Source organism: Xenopus laevis, chromosome 4L (genome assembly GCF_017654675.1).
Source record: "Xenopus laevis strain J_2021 chromosome 4L, Xenopus_laevis_v10.1, whole genome shotgun sequence".
In the NCBI taxonomy this organism is placed as follows: Eukaryota; Metazoa; Chordata; class Amphibia; order Anura; family Pipidae; genus Xenopus; species Xenopus laevis.
Genome location: NC_054377.1, coordinates 123114391 through 123134660, shown reverse-complemented (window position 1 = coordinate 123134660; position 20270 = coordinate 123114391). Strand labels below are relative to the sequence as shown.

At 41.4% G+C, this 20270-nt stretch overlaps 1 protein-coding gene across 1 annotated transcript in view; it reads right to left on the bottom strand.

Moving 5' to 3' along the window:
* The window catches only part of atp2b4.L (ATPase, Ca++ transporting, plasma membrane 4 L homeolog), a gene marked incomplete at its 5' end in the record, with an annotated part of 179901 nt that overhangs the window by 33317 nt on the left and 126314 nt on the right, over positions 1–20270 (bottom strand). The window contains 5 exon segments of the mRNA NM_001093551.1: positions 1436–1477; positions 3332–3427; positions 8392–8517; positions 10048–10173; positions 10309–10566. Coding sequence (NP_001087020.1) covers positions 1436–1477; positions 3332–3427; positions 8392–8517; positions 10048–10173; positions 10309–10566 — 648 coding nt within the window.

Below are 20270 nucleotides of genomic sequence, written 5' to 3'. Positions count from 1 at the left end.
AAAACATGACTGCGAAGTCCTTATCAAGCAGTACCTTGGGACACAAAAATATTAAATAATATAGCGGCAAGCAAAGTCTCCAAAATTAGCATACTATATATATAATAGCCATGAATATGTAGTATTTATACAAAGGGCCTGTAGGTGTCACTGTGCACAAGAGTTATACTGTGTACATAGTACTTTCTAGACTGCTTAAGAGTGATAGAGTTGGAAGTTTACTGTTGTGTAATGGCTGCATGAACCTGCTAATAAAGCACTGTTATAGTCTACTCATCCTCGGCTACAAATTATACCCTTATGAATGGTGCTTAGTGATGTAATTTCTGTCACATGACTCATTGTCATGTGTATTATAATAAATAGTCCCTGTAAAATATGAGGATGTTAAAAGGCACCTTGAAGTCCCATGCCCTGTATCATGGAACTCCTCTATGTCTCATAATATTCCTATATTTTACAAGAGGGGGTACATTAGTCACTATATATTCCTATAGCTCCGGCACGCAGATTTAAGATCTAAAATTTAGACACTTTACTCTTGTGTGTGTGCCTGGGTAAAAGGGAGGTTTGTGAAAATCGGATGCAAGGCTGTGGGCACAAGGCTGACGGCTCCGCTGCTCTCAGCCTGCAAAAATATACAGTGTATCCGCTCCGTGTCCCCGCTCAATTGATTTGAATATGATCAAATTCCTCTGATCTGGAAATGCCTCCTTTCTGCACAAACAGGAAGATCAGATTGAAATCAATTGAGCAGGGACACGGAGCAGATCTGCTTCTCTCACCAGAAACAATACAGAGGCTGAGAGCAGTGGAGCCCTTTAGCCCATGTATCAATAGCCTTAGGCTAGTTGCACACTGACATTTTCTCCAGCACTGTAGAATTGCAGAAGAGAAAAGGCTGATCTGCAGCAAACTGGCTGCAGAAAATAAAGAATGTGCCATTAGTCTAAGGAGCGATATATGAGGTACAGGTATATTGGGTACGTTTTGGCTTGCTATTACTTTAACAGTAACTTTAAGACAGCTGACTGGTAGTTAAGTACAGGGTCAAACTGGGCTGGCAGGACACCAGAAAAAAAATTGTTGGGCCCCAGGCCTGCCTCCCTGCTGAGGACCACAGGCACTGTCTCTCCCTGCCCTCGTTCCCGATCATGGCTGAGGTAAAAAGGTAAGCGGTACAGGGATGGGGATGATATCTGAAGGAGCTGGAGCAGGGGGGCCCTGTGCCACAGCCCAATTGGCCCCGGACACCCCAGTCTGGCACTGGTTATACATTACTATATGTGATTCCCCAATCTGAGAAGCAGATTACGCTTCTCTATTGCCCAATATTCACTTTGTACGTTGCCCCCAGCTTCATAAATGCAGCCTTAGGACATGTGCTTGGCTCTTGTGTTTATACAAGTACGTAGAGACAGGCGTATGTGTTTACCTTTATTCTGGATGCTCTCCACATTTCCATCTTGCATTTTGCCTACACAATGAAAAGATTCAACAGACAAACAAGAAGTAGAACATAAACCATCAGAACAAACATAGAACAACTCAGATGAATCAGATGAAACATAGGACAAAGAATACACCAACTGTGCTTCTCCTTTTAGCATGAGGGAGATAAACATTTGTGAGCAATAAGACCAGTCATGGAGGCATTAAGGAAATCAAGTATTTGAATGCCTCATATACTATTTATGTTATACAGGTATGGGACCTATTATCCAGAATGCCCGGGACCTGGGCTTTCCGGATAATGGATCTTTCTGTAATTTGGATCTTCATACTTTAAATTTAATAGAAAATCATGTAAACATTAAATAACCCCAATAGGCTGTTTTTGACTCCAATAAGGATTAATTATATCAAGTACAAGGTACTGTTTTATTCATACAGAGAAAAAGGAAATCATTTTTAAAAATTTGGATTATTTGGATAAAATGGAGTCTATAGGAGATGGCCATTCCGTAATTCTGAACATTCTGGATAACGGGTTTCTCGATAAAGGATCCTATACCTGTCTTTATATTAAATTGCCTGCAGAGAAATCTCTTGATTTTACAGTGAGATCCACCATATTTATTTCCTTGTCTTTTAATTCTCAAATTCTCCCATTTTTGATTGCTTCATATACAAATATTATATTGTAGGTCAACAGTAGTCTCTACAGTGAAACCTCAATTTTATATCACCTGATTTTTTTAAGTTTTCCCTAATTTTACACCGTTTTTTGTGTGGTCCCATCAATATATAATGCATTTCCCGCACCAAATTTTTACTGGTCAACTGAAAAATATAAAATTGGGGTTCTGGTAGTTTGGACACTTCAGACATTGCTTTAATAGAAATGCAAGGTACAATTTAAAGGGGGAGCTATAACCTAAGCAAACTTTTGATATGTTGTTGAGAACACAGAAAAAAAAAATAAATGTAATAATTTTATTTAAAAATGCATAGATTTTTAAAAGTTATAGGCACTTTACTAACACAAATGCTCGGTGTCTTCTGCATTCCTGGCTAGTGGGCGTGGTCTGAGTCAGCTAATGGGCGTGCTCTAAGTTGAAGGTGCAGAGTGGGACCAGCATCTATCTCTATGTACAATGTCATTTTGCAATATGGATGGTTTTGGAGTTAAGGGTTATCCTGCCATCTTGCTGCTGCCTCTTAAGGGACAAGGTGTTTATAACAGAACTTAATTAAGGGTCCTGCCAAAGTTAGTTTGATGGAGGCTCACCGGTTGGACAATGCTCAGTACTGTATATAAACCCCTATCAGCGGTTTATCTCATTCCTTGCCTGTAGCACACTAGGAAACAGTTTGTCGGAATTTCTTTGATATAATGGAATTTTGGCAGCAGCTGGAAATTAATTTGTTACCTGTCTCTAGTCTGCAGATATTCACCTGTCAGCAGCGCTGAAAGAATAGATTTGGACAACCTTATAATTTCTCCTCTCATTGACGGATATTCAGCTTGACTGACTGACTGAGTACATGGATATAAATGCAGGCTATTGGTTGCTCTGCATCCCTTCATTTCATGCCAAATGTTATACCAGCCCTAATGTATTTCCCTTAATAGTAACCCGCTAGTCCCTGACTGCCAGTCTTTACAGTGGAGATGGAGGTTTCCAAGAATGCAGAGTGAAGAAATACATTCCATTTTAGAAACCAACATCAACCAAGAAGTCCCATTGTGCAGCATTAGGATTTTCATTATTAATGGCGACTTATACACATATTTTTGGCACTAGCAGGAAAAGGCTCAGGCTTTTCATAGAAAATCAATGCTTTTATAAAAACAGCAATGCATTATGGGGAACAACTCTGAACGTACCATTCACTAAGCTGGCATTTGCATTATCAATAGCGTTTGCTCCTGCGGCACCATCTGTGGCTGCAGGAGGATGAGAGGGTGGATGGGTGGAGCCAACTGTGTGATAAATTTGAAGAAACAAAGAAAAATGAAAATAACCAAAAAGGAACATGAATGCAGCTTCTGAAGTCAATTCACATTATGGAGTAATCGGCAACAAATCAACGTATAAAGAAATAATGTGTAGTGATGGGCGAGTTTGGGGCATTTCGCCGAAAAATTTATATAAATTAGTGAAACGGCATTGGCGTCTCGTTTTTGACCCGGTGTTTGTTTTTGGACGAAAATGCGCCGGGGTCTGAAAAACCAGACATTTTTTTTAAAAATTTTTGCGGTTTCGTGAATTAATAAATATTCGCCCATCACTAATAATGTGATGTTTGTAATGTAAAATAATAACGGAGACTGGAGAGTTTTTTTTAGAACTATATCCATTCAAACAGCTCTGCACAATACACAATAAGATCTGCTCAATTGTGAGGGTTTTGCCTCATTTGGCCACCTACATTCTTGGCAAAATCAGGCTGATCCAATCATTTGGCCCCTGGGCCAAGGATCAGATCATTATGGGCACCTGTGCAGACCCACCGAGGACTACATCAATGATTTTTGGATATAACCATCAGGGAGGGCCCATACACTGGTAGGCAGGCTACCAACTTCATCTAAAGGGGATGAATTGGCATCTTAAATCTGCCTGTGTATAGCCAGTTTTACTCTACCCATGGGATGTCCACTGTTCTAATGAAACAACTCCCAATATCTCCAAGTTGTAATTCAATAATAGTGATCTCAACCCAGAACTCCTAACTCGCGTCTCCTCCTGCCTGTCCGCTATCTCTACCTGGATGTCGCAACGCTACCTTAAATTAAACCTCTCTAAAACTGAAATGGTTCTCTTTCCTCCAACTAACACCAGTAGCATCCCCGAAGTATCCATCATAGTTAACAATTCCATTATCAACCCCTCTCCCCAGGCCCGGTGCCTTGGGGTTGTCCTAGATTCTGCCCTGTCATTCACTCCTCATATCCAGTCACTTATTAAATCATGTCACTTCCACCTAAGGAACATATCCAAAATACGATCATTTATCACCCAAGATGCTGCCAAAATTCTTATTCACTCTCTCATCATATCGCGTCTAGACTACTGTAACTCTTTTTTAATTGGCCTCCCCCTCCAGAGACACCTCTCCAGTCCATAATGAACACTGCTGCGAGGCTCATACACCTCAGCAACCACTCCTCCTCTGCCACGCCATTCTGTCAATCCCTGCACTGGCTTCCATTACCTTTCAGAATCAAATTCAAATTAATGACACTGACTTTCAAAGCACTTCACAACTCTGCTCCACCCTACATCTCTGAACTCATCTCTATATACTCACCCACTCGCTTACTACGCTCCTCTAGTGACCTGCTACTCAACTCTTCTCTCATTACCTTCTCACATGCTCGCATTCAAGACTTTGCAAGGGCTGCACCCCTCCTCTGGGACGCTCTCCCACGGTCTGTCCGACTTTCTCCCAACCTTTCTGCTTTCAAAAAATCTCTGAAAACGCACTTCTTTCGAGAAGCCTACCCTCACTCTGCTTAACTACTAAACGCAACACCACATACAATACCACATTTCTCACCCACTCAATTCGATCTTGCCCACTCCCACACCTTGTGTATTACTCCCTTCCCTTTAGACTGTATGCCTATGCATAGGGCCTTCCTCACCTTTTTGTACCTGTATTGATTGTGATGTTTGTTACTCCATATATTCTATATATGTAATTCATGTGATGTGGTTGTATAATCACATTTACTTTACAGTGCTACGCAATATGTTGGCGCTATATAAATACATGTTAATAATAATAATAATAATCTCCAAGTTGTAATTCAATAATAGTGGGAAGGATAACTTTACTACTTGCCAGCCTGTAGACTTTGCTGGAAGAACATATTGGGAACCTTTTTGAAGAACCCCTACAGACTTGGAGGTGCTAGACACTGGGGTCCCCAACCTTTTTTTATCCATGAGGCACATGAGATGGGAGCCACACAAGCATGACAAATGTTCCTGGGGGTTGCCAAATAAGGTATTTGGTAGACCCCTGTGGACTGCCAGCCTTCAATAGGCTCTGATTGGCAGTAAACTTGTTTCTCTTTGTCTCCAACTTTGAGGCAACTGTGGGCACCTTGTGAGCAACATGTTAGGGTAACACATGCTAGAGAATTCTCCCACACAATTGTATTCATTCCTGTACTGCTGCATTTAGTACATAAAGACAGGTGCACCAGACACACAACAGCAAGTGTGAATGAAGACAAGGACCCAAAGATATCAGGTCAAGTTCATCTTAATAATGTCTGTCCTCTTCTGTACTTGTACAGTAGGTCAGATGCAACCCTCATGTGGATTTTATGCCCTCTTTAGTGTCCATCATTTAAATTTGGATACTATTATCATCCAAGTTCACCCTCAGACATTAAGGGGCACATTTACTAAGCTCGAGTGAAGGATTCGAAAGAAAAAAAAATTCGAATTTCGAAAAAACATTTTTGGGTACTTCGACCATCGAATAGGCTACTACGACCTTCGACTACGACTTTGACTTGAACGATTGGAACTAAAAATCGTTCGACTATTCAACCATTAGATAGTCAAAGTACTGTCTCTTTAAAAAAAACTTTGACTACATACTTCGCCACTTTAAACCTACCGAGCTACAATGTTAGCCTATGGGGACCTTCCCCATAAGTTTTCTATGCTTTTTCTGATTGAAGAAAAATCGATCGATCAATTAAAATCCTTCGAATCAATTTTTACTTCAATCAATCGATTGAACTATTTGCGGTAAATCCTTCGACTTTGAAGTCAAAGGATTTTACTTCAAGGGTCGAATTCAAGGGTTAATTAACCCTCAATATTAGACCCTTAGTAAATGTGCCCCTTAGTATACTGGATATCTGGTCCCCTTAGTGGTAAAGGTTGTGCTGAATAAACAAGAACCACACTCACACAGCATTAAATCCAACAGAATTTAGCCCCATTGTTAGTGCCAAGAGTTATGAAATAGTAGCAGCGTTCCAGGGGAAATAACCTCTTACTACTGCAACTCCATCAACATCCATGGTACTAATAAATAGGTGCACGGAATACTGGGCCAGATTCAATTCAGTGAGAAAAAGTTCATGGTTTATCATGTGAAAACTCATGGACAAGGTTCAGATCGAGGAGAAGAAACTTTTCTCTTAATTCAGTTGCAGTTTTTCACGATAGACTTCAATAGAGTTGTCACGTGATAAACAGTGAAATACATTTTGAATTGAATTGCATCTCATCCACGAGTTTTCATGGGATAAACCTTTTTCTCACTGAATTGAATCTCACATGCTATGTGAGTGCTCTTCCTATTTCTGCAGGCAGAAACTTAATGAGAGTGCAGGAGCTTATTTTTATATTCTTCAGTACAGACAGGATAAGGCTTATCCAGTCAGATACTGAAGTTATAAAAATGCATCAACATATTAGATTTCCTTTTTTGAAGGCCAGATCCTTGTGCTTCATCAAGAACCTGCCATATAGTTTAAATAGCATGGCCCAGTCAAGAAAGGAAGTTAAATACTTAGATACTATATAAATTGTACAAATCTAATCCTACTGTATTATTATTCTTACACTACCTTGTAGCTGTGGTCCTTCCTTCTTTTTCACATCTGCGTTGTAATGATTAAAAACAAAATAAAAATAAATGTCAACAATGGAAAGATGCTTAACGGAAGACAGGTGGGCTTGATGCCAGGGTAGAGCCAGAGAATAGGGGTCCCAGGACAATTCAGGAAGTGGATAGTCCCAAACACAAGGGCAAAATAACTAATTTGAGTCTCAGCTGTGGATCAATACCTATAAGACTGACTCAAAATGTACATCTCTGATGTATATACTATAAATATATATCAGCATAGTTATATGTACTGATGAGTATTCTCAATGAAACCGGCAACCTGGGGTAACTGCCCTGTTCTAGAACTGGCCTTAAAAATCCAGTGATACATAGAATATGAACCAATAGCTGTGGGAATGTGCAGTGTTTGGGTACTTGTAGATATATACTGTAGATTGTCTGACTTACTGCCTATTGTTTGTAAATTCGTTTGGGGGAATTTAATAAAAGGAGCAACCCTTAGCAGCCAATTAGATGTTTCGAATAGGTAGCCAGTAAATGCTACCTGTTGATTGGCTGTTATAAGCTTTTATTACATTGCACTCATGTCTTGGTCAGCCTGTCCTGTTGAGGACTTTCAGGCTGGTGCCACACTGCCAAAATGTAAGTACCATACAGTTCTTATAAGTGAAGGCTCTCTAGAAAAGTTGAAGTAGAAAATATGGTATTTATTTGTAAGAGGGAAGTGATCCTCTTCCATACTCTTAAAGGAGAAGGAAAGCTACAGAGGTAGTGCATTGGCAATAGATTAGCCACAATAATGCAAACTATAACACTGTATTTATTCTGTATAATCCTTAACCATACCTGAGTAAACAGCTCTAGACACTGTCTCTGTTTGTTTAGGATAGCAGCTGCCATATTAGCTTGGTGTGACATCACAAAATTACATCAGAGAGGGGAGGAGGGAGGGGGAGAGGAGCAAACTGAGCATGGTCAAGCCCTAGCCCTGGAGGTTTAGGCTGAAAGAAGGAAGTCTGATACAGAAGCTCATGTGTACACAATAAAAGTAAAGAAATGCTTTGACAGAGTTTCTTTTGACAGAGGACCCAGAGCAGCATTACTTTGGGGGTTTGTTGGTGTATTTATATAGACCTTTCTGATAAAGCTTATTTAGTTTTAACCTTTCATTCTCCTTTAAAACAATACAGACATGGAAACTGGATGAAAACTCTCAAATTCAAAAACTTCAGGCCAAGTGTTTTTTTCCCCGTAACTGTCCTTGATCAATAACTGATAATCTACTCATATCCAGTTTGATTCTGACGCAGGTGTCACAGATTCATCATGGTAGACACCAACCTTTCTTATCCTTCTTTTCATCCTCGACTTCGCTGGCTCCTAACAAGGTGAAGATGATTCCGGTCTGAGAATTGACACCTACAGCAGTGACGAGCATTCTCCCTGAGCCTTCCATCACATGAGTACCTGAAATGCAAATGGTGTAACCATATATATCTACGAGGTAAGCCTGTAATACTAAATGCTTTTTGAGATAATCCTTGCACATCACTGGCATGACGAGAAAATGGGGCTGCTGCTGATCTACAGGGTTTTGGTAAGGAGCACCTTGCACTGTATACACATTATATAGGCTTGCTGCAGGAATAGGATACACCTAGGGCAAAGTTTATTGCACACAAGCCTCTTCAGTCAGGATAATGTTATGCAGAATATCTGAACAGCAAAAAAATTAAGATACAATAAAACTAATAGGGTTAATGGTCCCATGCACACTTGCATGCGTCATAGTTCCAGTGGCTCCTCAGTTGGGTGCTTTGCACACACACACATTTGATGCACATAAAGAAATGTACAAATGCATGCTTATGTTTGCATACCATAGAGTATGTATTGTCTAATTATGCAGCTACACCATTGGGAGTTCATTCTATGCAGACAATATATATGCACTCAGAAAACAGTACACAGTGCAAATTGCAGTTTAGTAGATTACTCCTATGGAAGTGCTAGACCAGATAACGACGTACAATGCTTGGAATCTCTTCATCTTTATGGATTCTACATACAAAACCAGGTTATTCACAGATTTTAAGGTTGAATGAGCTGCTCTGCAAGGTTTTTGGTACTGTTTGAGTGGAATATTCCTGGTAGGGGAGGGATACATTGGAGTGGAGCTGTGCTCTTGTCTCCAGGCAGGGGATGACCTGATTCCACAGCCTGACTTGAAATGGGAAACGTTAGCTGTGCATTTCTCCAACCTAAATCATTTTATATACAATACGGTCTTTCAAGTTACTAGAATTTTCAGCCATCCTGTCTTTAGAAGTTCTAAATGTCTGTAGCAAAGGCAATTATAGTAGCGGCTCTGGAGAGGTGTTTGCTACACTGAGCAGTCCCCGTGCATTTCTGTTGCTAGGGAAGCAATATGATTGCTGATGTTGCAGAAAAGCTAACTACCATTGGCTGCCCCAGCAAGTGTCATAGTACCATCATTGAGAATGGCTTTAAAGGCGACAAACCGTGTAAAAACAAGAATCTGCCAGTGCATTATTCTCTTTTAAATATAGATGGAATGTGTTTCAAAAATGTGGGCTGATTTATTTACATTTCTGCAAAAACCTTGCTAATCCCATCTATCAGTTTCTGTTGCCTCCTTTCCCAGGCTGTGCAGGGGGAGCTGGCAGGCCTCAGCACACTGCACTGTGGGATAGGAACCAATCAGCAGCTAAGCTGACCAGAACTGAAGCCTTTCTTTAACTGCAGAGCTGTGATTGGCTACCCCTCTCCTACTGTGCAGGGACCATTAGGACTCACCCACCCCTCATTTGAAACAGGGACAAGCACTGTAGCAGATCTATAGGGAGCTCCAGTAAAGTGATCTTTTTTAAAAAATAATATTAAGACATTTTCATGTCATATGAAGTAAATATCTAATAGTTCTGCAGCACATAAAATAATATTTTCCACTATTGCTAACACAAGTATCTTATTTACCAGAGAGCAGCATTGGGTCCTTATCTATAGACTTGCGGACTTGGTCAGATTCACCGGTTAAAGAACTTTCATCAATTTTCAGGTCATTTCCCTGAATAAATATGCCGTCAGTAGGAAGAAGATCACCTGTTATACAAGTAAAAAAAAAGCACAGAATTGAATAATTGTCCAGCAAAATATATTTAACATTCATTTCAAAAGAGAATAGGGTGTGTCATGTGTTTCTAGTTAAAACAAGAGTAAAAAAGAGCTGGCACTTACCATATTTAACTTGTGCAATGTCTCCAACCACCATCTCTGCCACAGGGATTTGAATGACCTGACTACCACGGACGACTGTAAATTTTTGTTCTTGTTCAATACGGCTTTGGAGGCCCCTGAATTGCTTTTCTTTGCTCCAGTCATTGAAGGCAGTGACAAGTACAACACAGACAACAGACAAGAGGATGGCAGCTCCTTCAATCCAGCCGGCTTCTGCTTCTCCCTCATCTTCTGCTCCTGCTGCCGTACCACCACAGCCTGCAAAATCATTGGAGGAACTAGTTTTTTTTGCAATAAGCAAGATTAATTGAGCCAGGCTCCATGTGCAAATGGTGGCTTAGATTGTACTGCAGGCACTTGCTGCTACTGTGGAATTTTTAAGAAAAGCTGCATTGTGGCTAAAAAGTTTAAGCACTTTCACCTTGTCTCATTTGTTATACAGCTTGGTTCATAAGTCCATTAAACAATTGTTAGCAGGTTTAATTTACAAGTTGCACAAGCTCAAGAACAAAAAGCTGCAGCACTTAGGGGCCCATTCATGGAGCACTTGTCCCTGTTTGATTGGTGGTGCAAACTGGAGTAGGGTGCACAGTGCAGTACAGATGCAAGTCTGCCATAGGCAGGTGCTAACAAGGAGCTCCCCAGCACCTTGGAGTTCTGGGACTCTCTTGTGTCTAAATGACCTGCAAGCTAGGGGTGTTCCAGGGGATGCCCAAGTGCCAACCGTCTACCACTTGAACACTACCACTGAGCAAAAAGGCACCTCTGCTTTCACAGTGAGGTGCAGCTCTTTGCTTTCCATTCTACAAAGGTCCAAAGCATACCCACGGGTATGCCCATTCTATCTGGCCCAGGATTTTATAAATGAAGCTGATAATGTGTTACTTAATCTGCAAACATCTGTAAGATGCTAGGTTTTAAAGGAACAATTCAGTGTGAAAAAAAAACCGGTGTAAATCAAAAATGTTTTTTATATAGTTAGTTAGCCAAAAATGTAATGTATAAAGACTGGAGTGATTGGATGTGTAACATAATAACCAGAACACTACTTCCTGCTTTTCAGCTCTATAACTCTGAGCTACTCAGCGACTTGAAGGGGGGCCACATGGTACATATCTGTTCAGTGACTTTGCAATTGATCCTCAGCATTCAGCTCAGATTCAAAAGCAACAGATATGACCCATGTAGCCCCCCCTCAATTTTCTGATTGGCTACTGTCTGGTAACCAATCAGTGTAAACCAAGAGAGCTGAAAAGCAGGAAGTAGTGTTCTGGCTATTATGTTAGACATCCAGTCACTCCAGCCTTTATACATTACATTTTTAGGGTATAAAATATCCATATGCACCAGGAAAAGTACAAAACTTCTTCTTCAAGTATACTGTAAGGCTGGGACAAACTAGCCTTCTCTTTTCGAACTTACTTGGCAGCATTTATCACTGGGAAAACTCTAAACTTCCAACATAAATCACTGGCCCTAGGTCAGCCCTTTCAGAGACTGAATAAACAAAAGGCATCACCAGTGGAGGAACTGGAAAATATTGGGCCCATAACAAAAATATTCTTAAAAACTATGTGCTCATAACTTGCAGTAAAATTGCAATGGCTCACATTCTATATTTGCTTGCACTACAAACATGACCACCTAAAAGGTCTGGAAACTCTTATCTTACTGGAACTTTATTGTAAAATGTTGTCTCATCCCCTTTAATGTATCACTTGCCATTTTCCTTTACCAGCTACAGCTAATGATGTGATGCCAGCAGCTATGGCTTTCTCTAGAGGGCACTGATATTATTGATACTGACTATTGATAATTATGTTGCTAAAGTCAGTGGACAGGTGGTGGGATTTGCCACATTTGCCTCGGCTGTCGCTTTGCTCTCTAACTTGCAAGAAACCAAAACGCTATTCATATCACCTGCTGTCAGGGCCGCCATCAGGGGGGGAGAGAGGGGACAAGTGTCCCAGTGCTGCAGTTTAGAAAGAGCCAGGCCCCCTTTGCCAGCGCCGAAGATCGGCGGCCAGCCGAACAGCCGAAAATGCGGAAGTGCTGAAAAAACCCGAGGTCCTGAAGCACTGAAAAGACCTGAAGTCACGAAAACAGCCAAAGTCTCAAAAACAGCCGGAATTGAAGTCCTGAAGCGGCGAAAAGACCCGAAGTCACGAAAACAGCCGGAATTAAAGTCCTGAAGCGGCGAAAAGACCCGAAGTCAAAAGGAGGCGAAGTTGAAGTCCTGAAGCCACGAGTTCAATTCTACTGAACACCAATTTGTGGGGTTTTTTTTTAATCCCCTGGCCACCAATGTATTATTTTAATATTCTATAGGCCCCTGCCACCAATGCTTTTTTTTAAAAAATATTTTTTGGGGCCCCATTTTTTTTTAACTTGTAAGGGGGCCCTGGCGCCAATCTTTTGTTTTTTTTAAATATTTTTTCGGGGCCCCAATTTTTTTTACTTGTAAGGGGGACCCTGGCACCAATGCTTTTTTAAAAAAACTTTTATGGGCAGCCCTGGCACCAATGTTTTTGTTTTTTTTTTTACTTATAAGGGGGCCCTGACCATCAATAGCTTTTTATAACTTGTGTGTGTGTGGGGGTTACTTTTTTAGCTCTGATGTCTGTGTGGTCTTTTAACTGTGATGTGGTGTGGGCGGGGCTTGGGTCGCCAGGGTGGCCACCCCGAAAATGTTGTACGGGGCCCCGTGATTTCTAAAGGCGGCCCTGCCTGCTGTACTTATAGACCAAGTGATGATGGGAAGATGCCTACAAAAGGATTAAGTGCATCTCAGCTGATACTTAAAATTTGTTTCCTTTTACAACTGGTCTGAATTGTAGTTAATTCAATGATAATTCCATGGAATCACATGATGAGACTTCAATTTACCAAGGATTCCAGCTGTATTCAGGTCTATACACATCCTAGTGAAGAGCATCGTCTTATCAGGCAAAAAATTATTTTGAATGCATTTTAATAACTAAGAGAACCTTCATGCCTCAGTCATTCTCTGGGTGTTCTATCAGGGCTAAGGAGATGCTTTGCTCCCATACAATGCACTGGAGGTGAAGTTAAAAATAAACTGGCTGAAATCATCTTGATCTGCTTACAACACGCAGCACTATCTCTTTCTGCCGTCCCCCCTGCTTCTGTAATACCCCGTGATCTGATTCCTAAGGCTGGTTTGGGCACAGTGCCATGTTATCAGGTACACCCCTCTGAAGGTCACCCTGGCGTGAGGATTTAGCGGTTGCCATTAGATTTTAAGGCCTGTAATCAGAGAGGGGGAGGGATGATTTAATGTAGGTAATGTTGTATACATTTCCTGAAAAAGTCAAGGGCAAAGCTATAAAAATACAATCACTCGGGAACATATTACCAGTGAGGACCAGAATGCAGGTGGGAAACATGTCTGCTCTGTGAAACATAAAATCCTAGAAATTAGGTGAAAATACACTCTGAACACGGAAAGAGAAGAGATTATCTGATGAAGGGTTCCTGCCATAGTGATTAATATGCCCTAAAATGAGTAAATTGGACAATCTAATACCTATCTACTGTACATAGAGAGATAGAAAGACGATAGGTTATAGATAGCATACCTCACAACATTTAGGAAACAGAAAGAGGGATAAAAAGATTTGGCGCGCGTAGCGCATCGATTTTTTTTTGGTCACGCACATTTTTGTGGCCACACCCCCTAATTACCATGTTCATTTTACATAATTTGGCAGGTTATGAAAGTTTGAACACATTTCTGTGGTTTTTATATGTTATTACAGTTTTGCAAACAAAGGTGAATTGCCCTTTAAGCTGTGAGTCTAAAGCTGGCAATAGATGCAAAGATCCGATCGTACGAATCATCGTACGATCGGACTTTCCCATCTCCCGACCCGCCACTAACCATTCCGATCAAAGTCTTACCAGTCAGATTAATTAAAGAACAGATCAGCAATGTTCTGCCCCTGACAGCAATCGTACGATATCTATGTCCAACCAAAGCTAGTGACAGTCTCCCACTGAAAATCGTACGATCGCCAATACACGCAGAGATATTATCGGCAGCCGACAGAAATTTTCTAACCTGTCCAATCGACCAAACGAGCGATCTCCGCCGGACGAAAAATGTCGGGACTCCACACACGTTCCGAATATCGTATGAATCCTCGATTCGTACAATCAGATCTTTGCGTCTATGGCCAGCTTAAGTCTGTCTGCCAAGACGCAATTAAGTTAGAAACTTTGTATCTGTTTCTGGCTGTTCAGTGCAGCAGATCAAAGAGAAACCCGGGACCTATCAGTACAAATCCGTGACAGCGGGTTGAGCTGTCAAAAGCGGGACTGTCCCGCTCAAAACGAGAGAGTTGGTCAGGTATGTAGATAGATATGTATATGACAGACTTATAGATAGATGACAGATTGATAGATAGATAGATAGACAACTGATAGATTGATAATAGTTTGATGATAGATAGCTAATAGATTGAGAGACAGATAGATATTAGATAGATGATAGATAGTGATGGGCGAATATATTCGGCAGGCGTGGAGTCATGGTGAATTTCCACATTTCGCCGCCGGCGAATAAATTCGCAAAATTGATGAGAACATTTTCTGACGAAAAATTTGCCACATCAAAAAAAAATGTGGGTGCACGTCACAATAGTCACGCGCATAAAAATTGTTGCGCGTCAAAATTATTCGGACGCCCATTGACTTTAATGCATTTGGACAAAATAGGCGGACGTATAAAAATTGTTGCGGGTGTCAAAATTGACATGCATCAAAATAATTTTGACGCCCATTGACTTTAATTCGTTCCGCGAATTTCTGGCATTTCGCGAATTTCACTGGAAATTCACAAGTTTTTTGCCATTTTGTGAATTTCACTGGAAATTCATGAATTTTTCGGCAAATATAAACGGGACAAATTCGCCCATCACTAATGATAGATAGGTGAAAGATAGATACAGGCCTGGACTGGCAATTTGTGAGTTCTGGCAAATGTCAGAGGTGCTGTTGTAAGTTGCCATAGTCAGTCACTAATTATTGGGCTGGTGGGGGGCTGCTTGGGCCTCTGTGTACTTGGAATGACAGGGCTTATTGTGAATCCCAGTCCGGACCTGGATAAATAGATAGACAACTGATAGATAGATGGACAGATGCACAGACGCGCTGCGGGGGGGGGGGGTGTCGGACGGGGGGTCCTGAGGCAGAAGCCCCGGTGGGCCCCGGGCGCCCCAGTCTGACCCTGTGTGTGTGTGTAATGCCCCGCAGGCCTTGTAACTGGCAGCATGGCCTAGAGTATCTGGAAGATGGTTAAGACATTTAAGTTTACTGAGCTAATGATTCAAGATACAAGTAAAACTATCTACACTTGAGGCCCCATAAATGGTTTAGTGACACAGGTATGGGATCTGTTATCCAGAAACCCTTTATCCAGAAAGCTCAGAATAACAGGATGGCCATCTCCCATAGACTTCATTTTAAATAAATAAATCGAATTTAAAAAAAAACTTTCCTTTTTGTCTGTAAGAATAAAAACAGTACCAGCTAAGATATAATTAATCCTTATTGGAGGCAAAACCTTCCTATTGGGTTTATTTAATGTTTACATGATTTTTTATTTGGCTTAAACTATGTTGATCCAAATTACGAAAAGATCCCTTATACAGATCCCTTATACAGACAACCCCAGGTCCTGAGCGTTCTGGATAATAGGTCCTATACCTGTATATATAAATATATGCAATATGAACATTTAGGAACGTCTGCAGAGAAAAATCTCTCTGCAAACATCTTACATTTTCCCTGTGTAAAATTGATTTCAGAATTATCTGCAGTAGAAACTGTGCGCGACTGTCTCAGTGGTTTTTGTTCTTTTCTTGATCTCTGTCCCCTCAGCATTTTCAGGGGCATTAAAACAAATGATTGCAAGGTATGGGCCAATAATAGCCGAGGGATTAGCATGGGTGAAGTTGTGGTTAATCTTCCATGCACTAATCCTCATATTCGGAGGAACAGTGCAACAATACATTTCCAGTTGTCATAGAAATGCTTCTGTGCGCCTGTTTTCTGAAATAATAGGTTCTAGGAATTCCGGAGTAAGCATTTAATTATACTTTTATACTGGTGCTGTGATCTTCCATCTGAACAGGGACGTGGCTATTTGGGTTTTGTATGTGTGTTATAGTGTGGCGAGCAAACATTCTGTATGTTCAAACACCCAAAGGCTCGTTTATTAATAACACGCAAGCACAAGCACATTCTAGAAGCAGAAAATTGGTCTCTAACGGCTGTACAGCAGCAGCTTTTATTGTTCAGAACAAGGTCCTTGAAATGTTTAACTGGCTTTGATACTTAACTTAAAGGAGAAATAAACACTAAAAATGGTGAAGTGTTGGATTTTATATGCTGAACTTACTGGACCACCCTGAAGGTTTAGCACCTCTATAACAGTAATGATTCAGGCCATCAAAGTTGTTCAAAATGAGTTCACCATCTTGGATTTTGTAAGGAGTGTCAGCGGCACTGCACATGCTCAGTGTGGTCTGAGCTGCTAATAAGCTAAGCTTAGGGGGTCATCTCAAATCAAAAGTCATTATGAAAGCACCTGAAGCTGTCATACTGTGTCTGGGGTTGTCAGTTTTGTTGAAGGGTTTCCAAATGGTCAAAAATAGTGTTTCAATATTCCAATGAAATATGGATTATATTATAACTGGATGGCAGTTAAAAGTATTTGTTCTTTCCAGCCAAGCCATAAAAGTAGTTTGGCAGCACAGGCTGACTGAGAGAATAGGGCAAAGATTTTGGGCAATCATGGAAATATGAGGCATAAACGTGAGCACAAGAAGCCTCATGAAGCTTTGGCAAATACATATATATTTGTATATCATAAATCTACTGATACAGCCATCTGACAGCTGGGCTTGTTAGACAGTTCAGCCTTTAATCTCTGGAGTCACGTGTAGGGTCACAGAATAGCTTCCTAAAAACTAGTCCAGAACCAAAAGCCCTAAGGTCTTGAATTGTCAGAGAGTTTCACCCTTTGCTCTTACCCCTCTGCCCTGGCATGTGACTTATTATCTGCTCCTGTCTGACATATTTGATATAGACGAGGTTAATGGCTTTGTATCTGTCACACTTACTTTCAATTCTGTACTGTTACCCATCACCCTTTCATATGTTGTTTTGTCTGCCCTATTCCTGCCTCTATAATTGTACCTGCCTATCATTCCATTTCTATGGTTTGTAGCTCACAACCCCCCCCCCCTTCCCTTCAGTCTCAGTCTCTGGATGCATTGTAGCTGTATGATCTGTCAGACCTTGTCCTCACATTACTTTATCTCTGTCCTTTTAATATCTCTGCCTGTTTTATTCCCTCAGCCCAGTTATAGCTCTCTCTATCGTCTTTTGCTTCCTCCTCCTCATCGCTCAGCTCCCAACTTTCACTTATTAACCCTGTCACCTTTCCCGTCTCCCCAGTCACATATTGTGCTATATAACTGCAGTGCCTATGTGCGCATCTGTTACTAAGGCACCTGCCATGAAACTGACGAAAGGGAATAACCAAATAGCTGCTGAGATATTGCCAATCTCTTGTTCTATTAGAAATCCCAATAGTTGGATGGGCCTGACAAGAGTACCAGGTGATTTTACAATATTTTAAGGCAGAGGTTATCAACCTTTTTCACCCGTGAGCCATATTCATATGTAAAAAAAGGCTGAAGAGCAAAATAAGCTTCCAAAGAGTTCCTGGGAGAGCCAAATATGGGCTGAGATTGGCTCTTTGGTAGCCTCTATGTGGACTGGAAACCTACAGGAGGCTCTATTTGGCAGTACATATGGCGTTTATGCAACTAAACATGCCTTCAAGCCAGGAATTCAAAAATAAACACCTGCTTTGAAGCCACTAGAAGCATCCAATGGGTTGGTGAGCAACATGTTGCTTGTGAGCCACTGGTTGGGGATCACTGGGTTAAGGCCTAGTGGGACCAGCCTAAGTTTATTCCAATCAGCCCTGTCTTATATTGATAATAAGTAGGGTTGCTCCCTGTCTCATATTGAACCAGACAGTCTACACTCAAAACAGCCTATTGGATTTTAGGGGTCCTAAACCCTGACAGAAATTTACCTGCTTTATTTGTAAATCAGCCAATAAATCACTGGATGCTACATCACAGCCCTGCCCGAATGTCATCACCCCGCCCCTAAACATTATCACCCCCAACCAAATGACATCAGCTCTGGCCTTACCTCCTGCCTCTGCTCCTCTTCTTAAGATCTGGCAGGTAAGAAAGGTGGCAACCCTAAACGTAAGCCTATATAACATCAATTACATTTAGCTGAATGAGAGATTGGGCACATGGTGTTATGTTCTAACACCCTGTTATGTTATGCCCCAAGAGGTCCAGTCCAACCTGCATGCACACCCCCTTGCTGAAAGTTTGGCTTTGACTATGCTTTGCCTACGCACCAGCCTAAAACATGTTCTATATATTACTAATCCCTGATGAAGGACACATCTATACTGTGATGCCTTTATTGGCTGCCGTATTTTATTTCTGATTCTGTATAGATATATATATATATATATATATGACTGATGTTACTCAGTGTAGGCAATGACCTTATACATTACCATGTGACCTTTTATTCATGTCTATATTCTGCACTCTGCTATATGGAATCATCTTTAGGGATCCATAGTTTGGGCTTTGGCTGAATTCTGCATTCTCGTCTACAGATGACCAAACAGGATTCTAAATTCTAATCTGCAAATTCAAATAAATAAATAACATAAACAAATCCAGTTTGCATCCTCTGTCAACAAGAAAGTGTTGAATTTCGTTGCCTATTTAATGCGCCATTCTGAATCCAAGCCCTAAGCATCTGGCCAGATCTTCAATTTGGTGCAGCCCTAATCTTTATCTGCTAGAATGTTTCCTTATCCCTGCTGTGCAAACCAATGAAACAGATCTTCATATTAAGTAATGAAGTTAATAACTTCTCATCTTCCTCGATTCCTCTGCCCCGCAGTGAGGTTTATGTTCAGTTACTAAAGGCGCAAATGAGTGGGGGTAGAAATAAGTGTCAGATATCATCACCCAGTGATAGTGATAGTTATTTAAGCCAAATGTGGTTCTTTCAGGCAGAATGCTTAGCCATCCAGCTTTAATTCCCTCTCCTATCCACCAGGAAAGTCTGCATGGATCCTGCATCCCTAATCTACCCCTGAACAACCTGCACCATAGTGAGCAAATGAACATGAATTAGCACCGCCCATTGATCGCGAATATAAACGCTTTTCCAGCGCCGATCCGTGCCTTTATGCCGCATGAGGCGGCCTTCCGTTGCCGCCCCGACCCCTCCTCACGGCGCTCACATTTTCTGCGCAGGAGGGGCTCTCCTGCTTTCTGCACTAGAAGAGCCGAATTTCCGGGTTGAAAACCGGAAATTCGGCTTTTCGTTACCAGAAGCGGCATTTTTGCCGCCCCTGGTAACCAGGGGGGCGATGCCGTCTGAGGCGAATGGATAAACTCGCCTCATTGGTGGAGGCCCCTGCACTTTTCCTTTAATTGTTTTCCTAACCAACAAGAGTTGGCTAAAGGCCCCCAAGACCAAGTCGGCAGCTTATCGGCCCCTGTGTAGTGCAACCGATGGGCTTTCCCGATCGATATCTGTCCGAAAGATCGCGGCGGCATCTTTTCATTGATGCGGTCCTGTAATCCGACCACCTGTTTGGCCTCCGTTCTGATACGATCGTTGGGCCCTAGGACCCACGATCGGATCAACCCGATATCGTCCACTTCAATGTGGGCATATCGGGGAGAGATCCGCTCGTTTGGTAATCTCTACGTCTATGGCCACCTTTAGAATGAGCTTGACTTGCCAAGGATAAATCAAAGAGAATACAGTAAGTGGCCTTGCTCCCATGCACTAAAGTGTCTGCATTCTAATAAATC